The sequence below is a fragment of the Bombina bombina genome, chromosome 3 (assembly GCF_027579735.1).
Source record: "Bombina bombina isolate aBomBom1 chromosome 3, aBomBom1.pri, whole genome shotgun sequence".
Classification (NCBI taxonomy): domain Eukaryota; kingdom Metazoa; phylum Chordata; class Amphibia; order Anura; family Bombinatoridae; genus Bombina; species Bombina bombina.
The window spans coordinates 89,135,425-89,153,405 of record NC_069501.1 but is presented as its reverse complement, the minus strand read 5'-3'; the positions used below and the strand labels follow the sequence as shown (position 1 = coordinate 89,153,405).

At 41.1% G+C, this 17,981-nt stretch overlaps 1 protein-coding gene across 1 annotated transcript in view; it reads right to left on the bottom strand.

Moving 5' to 3' along the window:
• DSCAM (DS cell adhesion molecule) overlaps window positions 1–17,981 on the bottom strand; it is a 717,945-nt gene that overhangs the window by 109,520 nt on the left and 590,444 nt on the right. The window contains exons 28-29 of the mRNA XM_053705914.1: window positions 15,657–15,769; window positions 8,249–8,398 (exon numbers count right to left, since the gene is read on the bottom strand). Of these exons, the coding sequence (XP_053561889.1) occupies window positions 8,249–8,398; window positions 15,657–15,769 (263 nt within the window). The remainder of the gene's footprint in view (window positions 1–8,248; window positions 8,399–15,656; window positions 15,770–17,981) is intronic.

Below are 17,981 nucleotides of genomic sequence, written 5' to 3'. Positions count from 1 at the left end.
AGGTCTCACTAACACCTTATACACTCCCTGCAGGTCTCACACCTTATACACTCCCTGCAGGTCTCACTTACACCTTATACACTCCCTGCATGCCTCAATTACACCTTATACACTCCCTGCATGCCTCACACCTTATATACTCCCTGCATATCTCACTTACTCCTTATACACTCCCTGCAGGTCTCACTTACACCTTATACACTCCCTGCAGATCTCACTTATACCTTATACATTCCCTGCAGGTCTCACTTACACCTTATATACTCCCTGCAGGCCCTCACTTACACCTTATACACTCCCTGCATGTCTCACTTACACCTTATACACTCCCTGCATGCCTCACACCTTATATACTCCCTGCAGATCTCACTTACACCTTATACACTCATTGCAGGTCTCACTTACACCTTATATACTCCCTGCAGATCTCACTTACACCTTATACACTCCCTGCAGATCTCACTTACACCTTATACACTCCCTGCATGCCTCACTTACACCTTATACACTCCCTGCATACCTCACTTACACCTTATACACTCCCTGCAGATCTCACTTACACCTTATACACTCCCTGCTGGCTCTCACTTACACCTTATACACTCCCTGCAGGTCTCACTTACACCTTATACACTCCCTGCAGGTCTCACTTACACCTTATACACTCCCTGCAGGTCTCACTTACACCTTATACACTCCCTGCAGGTCTCACTTACACCTTATAGACTCCCTGCTGGCCCTCACTTACACCTTATACATAGGCTGACCATATTGCCGCTTTAAAAAGGGACACATATGAAAAATACATATGTCAGGGCTGTTTTCAGGGCTGTTTAAAGAAATGTTTTGTATAAGAACCCTGACATATGTATTTTTCATATGTGTTCCTTCTTAAAGCGGCAATATGGTCAGCCTACTTATACACTCTCTGCAACCCATCACTTACACCTTATACACTCCCTGCTGGCACTCACTTACACCTTATACACTCCCTGCTGGCACTCACTTACACCTTATACACTCCCTGCTGGCACTCACTTACACCTTATACACTCCCTGCAGGTCTCACTTACACCTTATACACTCCCTGCAGGTCTCACTTACACCTTATACACTCCCTGCTGGCCCTCACTTACACCTTATACACTCTCTGCAGATCTCACTTACACCTTATACACTCCCTGCAGGTCTCACTTACACCTTATACACTCCCTGCTGGCCCTCACACCTTATACACTGTCTGCAGATCTCACTTACACATTATACACTCCCTGCTGGCCCTCACTTACACCTTATACACTCCCTGCTGGCACTCACTTACACCTTATACACTCCCTGCATGTCTCACTTACACCTTATACACTCCCTGCAGGTCTCACTTACACCTTATACACTCCCTGCTGGCCCTCACTTACACCTTATACACTGTCTGCAGATCTCACTTACACATTATACACTCCCTGCTGGCCCTCACTTACACCTTATACACTCTCTGCAGATCTCACTTACACCTTATACACTCCCTGCAGGTCTCACTTACACCTTATACACTCCCTGCTGGCCCTCACTTACACCTTATACACTCTCTGCAGATCTCACTTACACATTATACACTCCCTGCTGGCCCTCACTTACACCTTATACACTTCCTGCCGGTCTCACACCTTATACACTCCCTGCTGGCCCTCACTTACACCTTATACACTCCCTGCAGGCCCTCACTTACACCTTATACACTCCCTGCAGGTCTCACTTACACCTTTACACTCCCTGCAGGTCTCACTTACACTTTATACACTCCCTGCAGGTCTCACTTTCACCTTATACACTCCCTGCGGGTCTCACAACTTATACACTCCCTGCAGGTCTCACTTACACCTTATACACTCCCTGCATGCCTCAATTACACCTTATACACTCCCTGCATGCTTCACACCTTATATACTCCCTGCAGATCTCACTTACACCTTATACACTCCCTGCTGGCTCTCACTTACACCTTATACACTCCCTGCTGGCTCTCACTTACACCTTATACACTCCCTGCAGGTCTCACTTACACCTTATACACTCCCTGCAGGTCTCACTTACACCTTATACACTCCCTGCAGATCTCACTTATACCTTATACACTCCCTGCAGGTCTCACTTACACCTTATATACTCCCTGCAGGCCCTCACTTACACCTTATACACTCCCTGCATGCCTCACTTACACCTTATACACTCCCTGCATGCCTCACACCTTATATACTCCCTACAGATCTCACTTACACCTTATACACTCCCTGCAGGTCTCACTTACACCTCATATACTCACTGCAGATCTCACTTACACCTTATACACTCCCTGCAGATCTCACTTACACCTTATACACTCCCTGCATGCCTCACTTACACCTTATACACTCCCTGCAGGTCTCACTTACACCTCATATACTCCCTGCAGATCTCACTTACACCTTATACACTCCCTGCAGATCTCACTTACACCTTATACACTCCCTGCTGGCTCTCACTTACACCTTATACACTCCCTGCAGGTCTTACTTACACCTTATACACTCCCTGCAGGTCTCACTTACACCTTATACACTCCTTGCAGGTCTCACTTACACCTTATAGACTCCCTGCTGGCCCTCACTTACACCTTATACACTCTCTGCAGCCCATCACTTACACCTTATACACTCTCTGCATGCCTCACTTACACCTTATATACTCCCTGCATGCCTCACTTACACCTTATACACTCCCTGCAGATCTCACTTACACCTTATACACTCCCTGCTGGCTCTCACTTACACCTTATACACTCCCTGCAGGTCTCACTTACACCTTATACACTCCCTGCAGGTCTCACTTACACCTTATACACTCCCTGCAGGTCTCACTTACACCTTATACACTCCCTGCAGGTCTCACTTACACCTTATACACTCCCTGCAGGTCTCACTTACACCTTATACACTCCCTGCAGGTCTCACGTACACCTTATACACTCCCTGCAGGTCTCACTTACACCTTATAGACTCCCTGCTGGCCCTCACTTACACCTTATACACTCTCTGCAGCCCATCACTTACACCTTATACACTCCCTGCTGGCCCTCACTTGCACCTTATACACTTCCTGCCGGTCTCACTTACACCTTATACACTCCCTGCTGGCCCTCACTTACACCTTATACACTCCCTGCAGGCCCTCACTTACACCTTATACACTCCCTTCAGGTCTCACTTACACCTTATACACTCCCTGCAGGTCTCACTTACACCTTATACACTCCCTGCAGGTCTCACTTTCACCTTATACACTCCCTGCAGGTCTCACACCTTATACACTCCCTGCAGGTCTCACACCTTATACACTCCCTGCAGGTCTCACGTTCACCTTATACACTCCCTGCAGGTCTCACACCTTATACACTCCCTGCAGGTCTCACTTACACCTTATATACTCCCTGCATGCCTCACTTACACCTTACACACTCCCTGCATGCCTCACACCTTATATACTCCCTGCAGATCTCACTTACACCTTATACACTCCCTGCAGGTCTCACTTACACCTTATACACTCCCTGCAGATCTCACTTATACCTTATACACTCCCTGCAGGTCTCACTTACACCTTATATACTCCCTGCAGACCCTCACTTACACCTTATACACTCCCTGCATGCCTCACTTACACCTTATACACTCCCTGCATGCCTCACACCTTATATACTCCCTGCAGATCTCACTTACACCTTATACACTCCCTGCAGGTCTCACTTACACCTTATATACTCCCTGCAGATCTCACTTACACCTTATACACTCCCTGCAGATCTCACTTACACCTTATACACTCCCTGCATGCCTCACTTACACCTTATACACTCCTTGCATGCCTCACTTACACCTTATACACTCCCTGCAGATCTCACTTACACCTTATACACTCCCTGCTGGCTCTCACTTACACCTTATACACTCCCTGCATGCCTCACTTACACCCTATACACTCCCTGCAGGTCTCACTTATACCTTATACACTCCCTGCTGGCTCTCACTTACACCTTATATACTCCCTTCAGGTTTCACTTACACCATATACACTCCTTGCAGGCCCTCACTTACACTTTATACACTCCCTGCAGGCCCTCACTTACACCTTATACACTCCCTACAGGCTCTCACTTACACCCTGTACACTCCCTGCATGCCTCACTTACACCTTATACACTCCCTGCAGGTCTCACTTACACCTTATACACTCCCTGCATGCCTCACTTACACCTCACACACTCCCTGCAGGCTCTCACTTACACCTTATATACTCCCTGCAGGCCCTCACTTACACCTCATGCACTCCCTTGCAGGCCCTCACTCACACCTTATATACTCCCTTGCAGGCCTCACTTACACCCTATACACTCCCTGCAGATCTCACTTACACCTTATACACTCCCTGCTGGCTCTCACTTACACCTTATACACTCCCTGCAGCCCCTCACTTACACCTTATACACTCCCTACAGGCTCTCACTTACACCTTATACACTCCCTACAGGCTCTCACTTACACCCTATACACTCCCTGCATGCCTCACTTACACCTTATACACTCCCTGCAGGTCTCACTTACACCTTATATACTCCCTGCAGATCTCACTTACACCTTATACACTCCCTGCAGATCTCACTTACACCTTATACACTCCCTGCATGCCTCACTTACACCTTATACACTCCTTGCATGCCTCACTTACACCTTATACACTCCCTGCAGATCTCACTTACACCTTATACACTCCCTGCTGGCTCTCACTTACACCTTATACACTCCCTGCATGCCTCACTTACACCCTATACACTCCCTGCAGGTCTCACTTATACCTTATACACTCCCTGCTGGCTCTCACTTACACCTTATATACTCCCTGCAGGTTTCACTTACACCATATACACTCCTTGCAGGCCCTCACTTACACCTTATACACTCCCTGCATGCCTCACACCTTATATACTCCCTGCAGATCTCACTTACACCTTATACACTCCCTGCAGGTCTCACTTACACCTTATATACTCCCTGCAGATCTCACTTACACCTTATACACTCCCTGCAGATCTCACTTACACCTTATACACTCCCTGCATGCCTCACTTACACCTTATACACTCCTTGCATGCCTCACTTACACCTTATACACTCCCTGCAGATCTCACTTACACCTTATACACTCCCTGCTGGCTCTCACTTACACCTTATACACTCCCTGCATGCCTCACTTACACCCTATACACTCCCTGCAGGTCTCACTTATACCTTATACACTCCCTGCTGGCTCTCACTTACACCTTATATACTCCCTGCAGGTTTCACTTACACCATATACACTCCTTGCAGGCCCTCACTTACACCTTATACACTCCCTGCAGGCCCTCACTTACACCTTATACACTCCCTACAGGCTCTCACTTACACCCTGTACACTCCCTGCATGCCTCACTTACACCTTATACACTCCCTGCAGGTCTCACTTACACCTTATACACTCCCTGCATGCCTCACTTACACCTCACACACTCCCTGCAGGCTCTCACTTACACCTTATATACTCCCTGCAGGCCCTCACTTACACCTCATGCACTCCCTTGCAGGCCCTCACTCACACCTTATATACTCCCTTGCAGGCCTCACTTACACCCTATACACTCCCTGCAGATCTCACTTACACCTTATACACTCCCTGCTGGCTCTCACTTACACCTTATACACTCCCTGCAGCCCCTCACTTACACCTTATACACTCCCTACAGGCTCTCACTTACACCTTATACACTCCCTACAGGCTCTCACTTACACCCTATACACTCCCTGCATGCCTCACTTACACCTTATACACTCCCTGCAGGTCTCACTTACACCTTATACACTCCCTGCAGGTCTCACTTACACCTTATATAATCCCTGCAGGCCCTCACTCACACCTTATACACTCCCTGCAGGCCCTCACTTACACCTTATACACTCCCTGCAGGCTCTCACTTATACCCTATACACTCCCTGCATGCCTCACTTACACGTTATACACTCCTTGCATGCCTCACTTACACCTTATACACTCCCTGCAGATCTCACTTACACCTTATACACTCCCTGCTGGCTCTCACTTACACCTTATACACTCCCTGCATGCCTCACTTACACCCTATACACTCCCTGCAGGTCTCACTTATACCTTATACACTCCCTGCTGGCTCTCACTTACACCTTATATACTCCCTGCAGGTTTCACTTACACCATATACACTCCTTGCAGGCCCTCACTTACACCTTATACACTCCCTGCAGGCCCTCACTTACACCTTATACACTCCCTACAGGCTCTCACTTACACCCTGTACACTCCCTGCATGCCTCACTTACACCTTATACACTCCCTGCAGGTCTCACTTACACCTTATACACTCCCTGCATGCCTCACTTACACCTCACACACTCCCTGCAGGCTCTCACTTACACCTTATATACTCCCTGCAGGCCCTCATTTACACCTCATGCACTCCCTTGCAGGCCCTCACTCACACCTTATATACTCCCTTGCAGGCCTCACTTACACCCTATACACTCCCTGCAGATCTCACTTACACCTTATACACTCCCTGCTGGCTCTCACTTACACCTTATACACTCCCTGCAGCCCCTCACTTACACCTTATACACTCCCTACAGGCTCTCACTTACACCTTATACACTCCCTACAGGCTCTCACTTACACCCTATACACTCCCTGCATGCCTCACTTACACCTTATACACTCCCTGCAGGTCTCACTTACACCTTATACACTCCCTGCAGGTCTCACTTACACCTTATATAGTCCCTGCAGGCCCTCACTCACACCTTATACACTCCCTGCAGGCCCTCACTTACACCTTATACACTCCCTGCAGGCTCTCACTTACACCCTATACACTCCCTGCATGCCTCACTTACACCTTATACACTCCCTGCAGGCCCTCACTTACACCCTATACACTCCCTGCAGGCTCTCACTTACACCCTATACACTCCCTGCATGCCTCACTTACACCTTATACACTCCCTGCATGTCTCACTTACACTTTATACACTCCCTGCTGGCCCTCACTTACACCTTATACACTCCCTGCAGGTCTCACTTACACCTTATACACTCCCTGCATGCCTCACTTACACCTTATACACTTCCTGCAGGCTCTCACTTACACCTTATACACTCCCTGCAGGTCTCACTTACACTGTATACACTCCCTTCAGGTCTCACTTACACCTTATACACTCCCTGCAGGTCTCACTTACACCTTACGCACTCCCTGCATGCCTCACTTACACCTTATACACTTCCTGCATGCCTCACTTACACCTTATACACTCCCTGCAGGTCTCATTTACACCTTATACACTCCCTGCAGGTCTCACTTACACCTTACACACTCCCTGCATGCCTCACTTACACCTTATACACTCCCTGCATGCCTCACTTACACCTTACACACTTCCTGCAGGCTCTCACTTACACCTCATGCACTCCCTTGCAGGCCCTCACTCACACATTATACACTCACTGCAGGCTCTCACTTACACATTATATACTCCCTGCAGGCGCTCACTTACACCTCATGCACTCCCTTGCAGGCCCTCACTCACACATTATACACTCACTGCAGGCTCTCACTTACACATTATATACTCCCTGCAGGCCCTCACTTACACCTCATGCACTCCCTTGCAGGCCCTCACTCACACATTATACACTCACTGCAGGCTCTCACTTACACATTATATACTCCCTGCAGGCCCTCACTTAAACCTCATGCACTCCCTTGCAGGCCCTCACTCACACCTTACACACTCCCTGCAGGCCCTCACTCGCACATTATACACTCACTGCATGCCCTCACTCACACACTTACACTCTCTGAGGGCCACAGAATAGAAAGAAAAAACTTTGGAGACCGAATTTGGCATCCGGCCATAGTTTGGCCGGTCCTGAACTATGTATAATTTGTGTTTGGAAATGCCACACAAGTCAAATAGAATCAACTCTAGAATATATAAGTTCCCTCACAAAAACAGAAGCTTATGCTTTGATTACCTCAATATGTATAGTCCTTGTCTTGCAAGGATTCTGTTTCACATAACTAATTTTGTAAAAATGCTGACTGACCCACTATACACTACAGTATTAAAATAATTATTTTTTTACTCACTTGTTCCAGGCCGTGCATCTGAAACATCCACCAGTGGCCCAGTAGCCTGTGAGACTGATTGGTAATGCACCGTGTGAGTAACTGTTAACGACTTCTGCTTTGACGACTCTCCAAAGTCAGCATCAGTCAATAGCACCGTAGATCTGTCATCTTGAAGGAAGAGAAGATTAAATGGTAAAAAAAGATTTAGGTGACATTGCTAAGCTTTATACCTTAGTGTTAACATAACAGAACCTTTCAATGGCAGACTGCCTTGTGATTTAAAGCAGCACTCCCAAATTGATTAAAAAGCACTTCTTGCAGAAATGTAATATTATGTGTGTGCAAAAGATAGGAATAAATTGCTTTGCACTGAATATAACTCTTCAACAAAGTGAAGGCATTCTACAGGCCAACTGCAAAGTCACTAAGATGGTAAATGCTGAAATGGCAAAATGTATATTCTTATCTAGCAGTCTGTTACTAGGATATGAGCATTGGTTGCTAACTGAAAATACTTCAGAGATTAAAATTGGAGAAACATTCTATGGGGAATTTTTACAAGTAACCTCAGTTTGAGATTAAATTTTGATAGTAATTAAAAGGTTGTTGTGTAAACTGTGTATCTTTGTTTTAGTTACACTTTGTTTGCCAATAAACCATTCTTAACTTGTCAGCCTTGAAGAGTTGTGTTCCTGCGCCCAACAGACCATTATGGGTCTAGTAGGAAGTACAAAGTAGATACTGCAGTATTATTTTCCATTTCATTTTAGACAATTCTCAAGAGGCTATTTTAGGAACAAAACTAATTTGAAATGACTTTAGAAAGTTTATTTTTATGCAGTGAAAATAGGGTTGCTACCTCAGCCATATTTATCTGGACACTTATGATTTATACATGCTTCAAGGTGTGCCGGTAGGAACATGAATTTTAACCTTGGACATGACACAAATAGTGACACTGAACAACACTATTCATGTTCCTCTCTGCACACCCTTCAGAATATATAACTGATAAGTGTCCATGAAAATATGGCCGTGGTGACAACCCTACTTGTGATAGTGCAACTAGGAATCACAGTTTAAAGCAACAGTTGCTGGAGGATTAAACTTGCACAAGTGAGAATTTCTCTTTCCTCCCTTGTTTACAAGAACTTAGTCTTGCATAGTATAAGGGCATAACCTTATGAACTGGTCCTGGGTTTGGCACTTCTTTAGAAGATTTAAGCAGTCCCAGGTGTATTTTAGAGACATTTGGAGACAGAGCACACAAGTAGGGAAATAAGTTTCCAAATAATAATAAACTGAAGGATGATTGGGTAGAATATAAATTCTTTATCAGTTACTTCATGGGCCTTTGTTCATCTGCTTTTTTACATAGTTTTTTTAGTGGCATATATTTAGTGGTATATATATATTTAGTGGTATATATATTTAGTGGTATATATATTTAGTGGTATATATTTAGTGGCATATATTTAGTGGTATATATATTTAGTGGTATATATTTAGTGGTATATATATATTTAGTGGTATATATATATTTAGTGGTATATATTTAGTGGTATATATATAGTGGTATATATTTAGTGATATATTTCCATAAAGCTGGGCTCATTAAAAGGGACATTCCTTTTAAAACGGAAATGTACATAAGTGTATTTCAATTTTGAATACATATACAGATTTAGCAATACACAAGTATTAGCAAATATAGTTCTAGTCAAAGCTATCCCTTTTTACTATACCTGATTCATATTCAGCATATGCCTGTATACCCCACACAAGATTCAGCCACTACACTTGCTTAATTAGCTGGTGGGGATGTGTAACGTGTTGCCGTATTGAGTCTCAGGTAGGCTCCGTAATGTGCTTTGAGCACTATATGTAAACATTGTTGCAAACACTGTTGCCATAAAGTGTGCAAGTCACATGTAAATTATTAATACTATCTCAGTATGCTCTCATGCAAAAGAGCCAATTTCTACAAAGGATACAAGAGAAATAAGTAAATTTGATCACAATGGAAATTTAAAAAGTTTTTTTTTTTTATTGAATACTCTAACTCAATCATGAAATTTTAAATTTGACTTTCATGTCCCTTTAAGATTGAACTGAAGTGTACTGATGTACTTTTGAATACTGATAAGGTGGAAAAAAACAACAAAACTGTGGTGTCTACATTTAAAGCCCTGTACTGTTTATGTAATGATTAAAATGTGTGAGTAACAAGTAGACCATTAATAAAGACCACAGCGGTGGATTTTAGATCTTGTGCTCATAAGCTAAACACGGCAGATCATTATGGAGACTGACACTTTGCGGTACACACCTGTGTTGAGAGCATAGAATATTTCAAATACAACACAAATTGATCTTATCATTAGTGTGATCTGTCCCCTTTTATTCTACAATTGACATTCGAAATTTGAATACAATTTCCCCTTAAAAAACCTCTCTGTTAGTACTGCTCAAGGAGTGAAGACTGGTGTTGGGCAATACTGCTGTAAACTAAAATGGGACATACAATACTAACTTATTATCTTAGTGCAGAACTGCAAATTGGATAAGCTACAGTATATGGCTTTCACAAAAATGGAATTTTAAGTCAGATCAATTGGAACATACTTGAGAAAGACAATGCAATTATTTTAAAAGGAACACATTCTTCATGAAGTGGTTTAAAGAGATTAGTTTATGATATAAAACAGGATCTTGTTTTTCTAATATATTCACAACAGGTGGAAACAGAACTTGTGATCAGAATATGGAATTTGTATGTTAGAAAAAAAAGAATATACTATAGGACCTGAAAACATTGCATAAACACAAGTGAGCTTGCCATTCAGATGTACTGGAGATATTTCACTTTAACATAAATGACTTATAGCTGGCAAATAATCCATTACTGCACACTTACTTATAGTGTTGGAATTTTTTGCCCAAACAAGGCTACAGGCAGCGTGTTCTTGTGTGCTGTAAAGCCTTGCAGGTTATGAATCTGATCTCTAGCCAAGAAGTGGAATATAAGCCAGAAGAATTTTAGTGCTAATACTGTTAACCCTATGCCTGCTACACATAGCAGGTGTAGTATTTGTTTTATTTAATATATAAAATGGCCATTAAAGTCATTTATCCAAGGTGCTTTTCAGCAATTAAAGAAACATACTAAAACATATATACATTTTTAGATCATTTTGCATCATTAACCCTAGATAATTATCTCCCTCAAAGTGGTTAAACACTGAGGTAAAGTTCCACTTGCAAACTGCAAGCCATTTAACTCCCAAGTACAACAACACTGTTGTTTAGAGGAGTCATATATTTATTGTTTGGTAGTTGCAAAACTTGCAGCTCTCATATGAGATTTTGTCCTTAACCCCTTTGCAGGGTTAACAACTGCATTGCAACAGATCTGCATACAAAGCAACAGCAAAATGACATTTTTGAAGTCCAAGAATACTTCCCTTGAAAAAATGTGTCTTTGTCTTATCTCCCTTGCTGAGGCAATAAGACTACACACACACACAGAGACTGTCTGTGTATGTATATTTATATATTTATTTATATTTACACACACAACAGCATACTTACACTCAGGAACGTGCACAAGTCTTAAGCACCATCTGCAACAATGTTTCTAACAATGTTGCTCCAGACATGTGCACAATCCTGCTTCCTCCTACCTTAGTATGGAAAGGTGCTAAGTTTCAACAAAGTTAAAAAGAGAAACAGGTTCATTTCACCATAGAAGTACATTGGAAAATAGACACATGCATTCGGGAGTTTCATTGTAAAACGAGTGCAGAATATGCCCCCCGCAAGCAGCATTTAGTTGCTTGCAGGACCGGATTTCTTGTTGTTAAAGTGCAACACACAAAGATCTGAATTTGCCAATCCGAAAAAAGAGCTGCATGTTACTGGCAAAAACCCTGAAAATGCACGTCTATTGGGAAACCTGCACATTCCGTTTGAACCTAGAAAGTTTACATTTTGACTTCCACGTTCCTTTAAATAGTTAAATTGTTATTTTACTCTTAGAATAAATACTGGCAAAACCAGGTATATCTTTATGCATTTGTACTGTGGTCTAGCAGGGTGAGGGTTGCCACGCAGACAATATTTTACTTACGTGGCCAGTATTTTTAACACGTTAATGACCACCAAGTATCCTGTACATCAACGGTCGTTCAGATGTGCACATGCGCTGGATGTAGGGTAGGTCTTGTGTATGTGGGCAAAACCGCTATATCAGTGTGCCTCTGGAATTGAAGTACGTAGTTCTAGCACAGCTTTGTCTCTGTCGACAAAGCTGTTATAGTCAAACCCTTAACGACCACGGATGTACAGGATGCATCGGTCATAGGGTTGCCACCCAGCCAGTATTTTACCGACACAGCCGGTATTTTTAAGGTTCATGTCAATGTTGAAAATGAAGAATAAATATTGAAAGAAAGCCCCTGTCAAAGTGAAACTTCTTCTGAGTGTGATGAACTAGTTATAAACAAATTAGCATTTAAAATCAGTCCTATGAGCTTTAGTTGTTGAGTTATGCTGTTTAATTATTTATGCAAATGTATGTTAATTAGCATGGCCGGTATTTTATTACAAGAAAGGTGGCAACCCTAATCGGTCATCAAGGGGGGGTTAAGGTTGAGGTCAGTGTAGAAAATAAAGAATAAATACAGAAATAAATGTGCTATCATGGTGAAACTTCTACTAAGTGTGCTGGAATCTAATTATAAATAAAATATATAAAATCAGTCCCAGCAGATTTAGTTTCTTATTTATTCTGTACAATTATTTATGCAAAAGTATTCTAATGAGCATGGGCTGCATTTTTCCCCAATAATAATGGCTACAGCAAGCAGGGTTAAGAAAGTCCCCTTTTTTTTTTTTACAAACAATAAACTAGCACCAGTCGTTAGCACCATATCTTTTCACTGCAGCCCTCTTTGGCAGTAAAGGGGTTTATAAATATATATTAAAAAAGGGCTGACATTGATAAATGAAATTCTTATAGTGGAACATTACAGGAGACTAACTTGTATAGTACTAAAGCAGAAACCTCATAATATAAACCAGTAGCAGATTAAGCACCCGGAGTATGTGATCAATGAACCTTTGGCTGAATAGTTTGGAGAGCAGGTGTACTTTATTTCATTAATATTTGTTAACTGCAAAAGGCCTTCAAATTCTGTTTCCAAAACAAATCTCACCATGACAATATATTATGTTTGTCACATATAATCCTATTAGACATTTGGGAACAGTAAATCTAGATCTTAATTTAAATGTGTTGTTTTTTTTCCATGAACATGACTGGCCACCATCTGCTAAGTGGTATTTCATCATTATACAGGTAGGACTGGGAAATCCTCAATACTAGGATTCTTGCCATTTTAAAAAAAAAAAAATGAAACAAAACTGGCCATGCTCATTTGCTTGAATTAGCACACGTAATATGTAGTAAGCAACAAGTCAAACACTAAAGCGGATGCATGTCAAATAAGATTAACACCCACTTAAATATTACACCATAATAGGGTCTTTATATCTCTTTTTATTATATCCTATCTAAATTGGCATGCACCTTAAACATTGCAGCTATACTGGCTGTGTGGCAGCCTATACAATGCATCTATTTGAATAGATCAAGGTCCCAAGTATCTAAAGCTCTCTGGGATTCTATAAGAATTCTCACCTGTACTAGGAAGCCCCTGTCCTAATTCAATAAAGGCAGATTTTTTACCTGGCCACTTTGAAATGCCTGCCAAGCTCCGCACACTGATGACATCATGATCTGGGCTGCATATGGCACCAAATCACAAAAGACTCATTAGTTGGATTTAACAGACTGTCAATGCTATTTATCAGAGTGCCTAGATGTAGCCCAACCACTGTCATTGTGGTTTATCACATCTGGCCCAATTAAGTTTTGATCATTTGGCCTTTAGTCTCTTCAGTATTGGCAGGGTCACAGGCAGCACATGGATGGGTGGACCTTGTCGAGAGAGTGGGCTCATGGTCAGACATTGGGGGTGGCTTAGGCAGTCCCTTAAAACTGCAACAACAAAAGGCTGTGCACAGATAGTGTGCCAGACGTCAATGCAAACATTCTAATTCATATATTTCTCCACAGTGATTGTTCACTAAAGAAAATTGAACTGTGGAACATTTGACTAAAAGTGGAATAATAATTGGTCCAGTGAATACCATATATGTAACTTAATCCTTTTTTTAAAGGGATAGTCTAATGAAAAATTAAATGCTGGTCAGTGATTGGTGGTTACATGCCAATGCTGCTCCTAATTGGCTCACTGGCTGTTTCCTGCTCAGGAAATATAATGTGCTCCAAGCAGTATTTTAGCTTCATGTTTATTGGGTATTGCAAGGAACAATATCGTTAAATAAAATGCTAAAACAAATTAGAACATTTATTTTTTTCCCATTGGAATGTCACTTTTAATATCTCTGCAAATGATATAATTTTTTTTTTTTAATTTATGATCTTTTTGCTATTATTGAAATGTTATTCTCTAGTGATATTAGTTTAACTAATTTCACTATGTGGCCATACAAATTGTTTTCTAAATGTTAAAATAAAAAAAAGTGAAGGTTTTTGGATGTTGCCATGATTATGGTTAGTTTGTGTGGTTATTTTGTGCAGTTTATTTGTGCAGTTTAACCCCTGGGCTTATAAGTGATATTTTGAACAACGCCAATATTTTTAATCTACAAGTAACAGTATTTTGATTGTTGCAGGTCTGACATTTTTATAGCATATCTCCAATTATTATAGTATTCCAGGCAGCTTATTCCTCAAAGTGCATCAGATTTCTCCACACCAGTACAAAGGCTATGTGGAACAGAAAATCAATCTTAGTAGACAAATACACATCTCTCTTCTAATAGTTAATCGTGCTCTGTATTTTACAAAACCCAAGGACTGTAGAAAGTTAATATAAAAAATGTAGCTGATGTACGTGTTTTAGATTCTTCATCTACCACAAATGTAGTGGTCACCAAAACACACTGAAGTTGCAGGACACTCACCATTCTCAAATGTTCACAAACATTGTTGTGTCCCTGAATGCTTTCCTTTGTACACACTAGATATAATAGATGTGTAGAATCAGCTTTTCTCTCTATTCTGTATTATCTTCATTAGGCATAATTGTATAACCTTTAGCCTGACCAGTAAGTAATACTTGTGAGATAGGAATCCTATTTAATAGTCCATTTTATTAAACTTTTGATTTACCATTTTTTACAACACATGTAACCATGTATTTATCAAATGTCTGAGGCTATACTGTGCTAAGAGTTTTAAATACTTGTAGAGAAAAGCAGTAAGGATATTCACAATAAATCAAATGTGAATGCATGTATAGGATATCTTTAATGCTCTATATAAGTAAACACATACCAATAGTTTCCATTGTGTCTCGTTCTTCTATAAGAAGTTGAGCTCGGGGAATGTCAATGTGCATCCGTAGAGTTTGTTGCTTGTTCAGAGTATCTGAAGTCCGAGTATTTTTACTAAGGAGAAAAAAATTATGAAAAGAAATAGAATGAGTTAAACATATATCAGCTGCCTCATTTCATTTTAAATTAATCAATCTTTTGATCCCTTGCAAGGTTTTCAGTTCTCTACAACCTAGGTTTCATAGAAAAAAAAAAAGTTATTTCCTGACTTGTGGCCAAAAAATCCTGAAAAGCATATCATAAACAGTATTCACAAAATAATGGATTCTCACAATCATTTTAATCAACTTATGTAAATAGACATTACATTTTATAAATGTATTCAACCTTTCTCTATGTGTGGTGAGTCAGAATACAAAGTGAGCTGGACTACTTTTGTTAGCTGGAAGGATCCTCAATAAAAAACTTATCAAAATGTCATGTTCTGCCATGCCACTTGTGTTGGAGAAGGAGTCTGGAAGCTACCTGTTACTGTATCTCGTAAATTGACTTTCCAGGAGTGGGAGGGGAAGTTCAAATAGTTTGAATACATTTTCAGCCAATATGCCCCTTGAAATATGGAATTCAAATAATAATGATCTTTGGTGCATCTATAGTTCTTGTGTGTGGATGGAAACCAAATAATGATAACTTTTCTGTACCAAGCTGTTAAAAGATATCATTGGACTGACATCCCAGAGTCCATGGTTCATTCTCAAACTTGCAATTGGAATGTGTTTAAATGACTTTGTATGTGCTCTATCAAGTTAGCTTTGATTAGGGATAGAAAATTGAGCTAATGAGCAACTAACGTTGGTTACAGAATCTAAAATGAATAAATCTAAAATAAATGCTGTAACATTGACTTTCCAACAGACTGAAATTATTTTTAACTATGATTTAAAAGAAGATGATCATTCAAGCCATTAGGGCCTATCTATCAACTCCCGAATGGAGCTTGAGGACCCGTGTTTCTGGCGAGTCTTCAGACTCGCCAGAAACACAAGTTATGGAGCAGCGGTCTAAAGACTGCTGCTCCATAACCCTGTCCGCCTGCTCTGAGCAGGCGGACAGAGATCGCAACAATTAAACCCGATCGAGTACGATCGGGTTGATTGACACCTCCCTGCTGGTGGCCCATTGGCCGCGAGTCTGCAGGGGGCGGCGTTGCACCAGCAGCTCACAAGAGCTGCTGGTGCAATGCTGAATACGGAGAGCGTATTGCTCTCCGCATTCATCGAGGTCTGTCGGACCTGATCCGCACTGTCGGATCAGGTCCGACAGACATTTGGTTTGGTTTTATTTTAAAACATACTGGAGAGTTATTAGCCACCTATGCACATTCTTAAATAGCTTTAGTTTACATTTTCTTTAGCACTTTTCTATCTACACAGCCTGGAGCTGTTTTTTTTTTTTTTTTGCAGACAGATGTTGGCATATCTACAGGGTCAGTGATGTGAAATGCTTTATAGTAAGGTTCCTGAAGCTTTCAGCATGCAAATCAGAGTATAAGGTGCTTCATTACCGTGATCAGGCAGGCAGGCTCTTTTGATTCAGTAGCTGCACATACCCGCTGAGTGTTTAGATGCATCAACAACTTCCTGTTAGTTTCTCATGGGAAATTGATAGATTTTCTTTCCCCATGAAAATATAAAGAGGAAGGAGGAAAATGGTTTTAGAAAAAGAATGAGTGGTTATTAAAGGTTTGCTCTGTTACAATTATAATACAGGCAAAATATTTGTGTTAACAAATATTATAAATTATTCAAATACATCTCGTCTCCAAGAATTCATTTTCCAGTGTATAAACCTTTATTTAAAGTGGCAGTAAAGGCCAATAATGTTTACCAAAGAATATTTATTAAGGAGTGATCAGCATTTACTATCTTTGGAATTAGAATATTGTGTTGTACAAGACAATGCATGTTTTGTCCTTTAAACACCTTTGTAAAGATTGCTTGAAACTACTCTAAACTATGATAGCAAGATCTAAAGCAGTAATTGAAAGACTATAAAGAAAAATGTATCCAACAATTGGGATGAGTTGTAAAGAAGAAATCAAATCATTTAATACAGACGTTCTCCTACATCAAATAAAATCATCTCACTCAATTTGAACCAGAAAACTGTTATTATTATTTATTATTATTATTGGGACCTTAATCAAACATAATATAGTGGGGGGTTTTAACAGCTGGTATGAGTAGACTAAATGCATTTTTTATCTCTTTCTTTCCTTTCTGGTGTAATGCACCAATGGCTTAGATTCATAAACACTTGTTTTGCT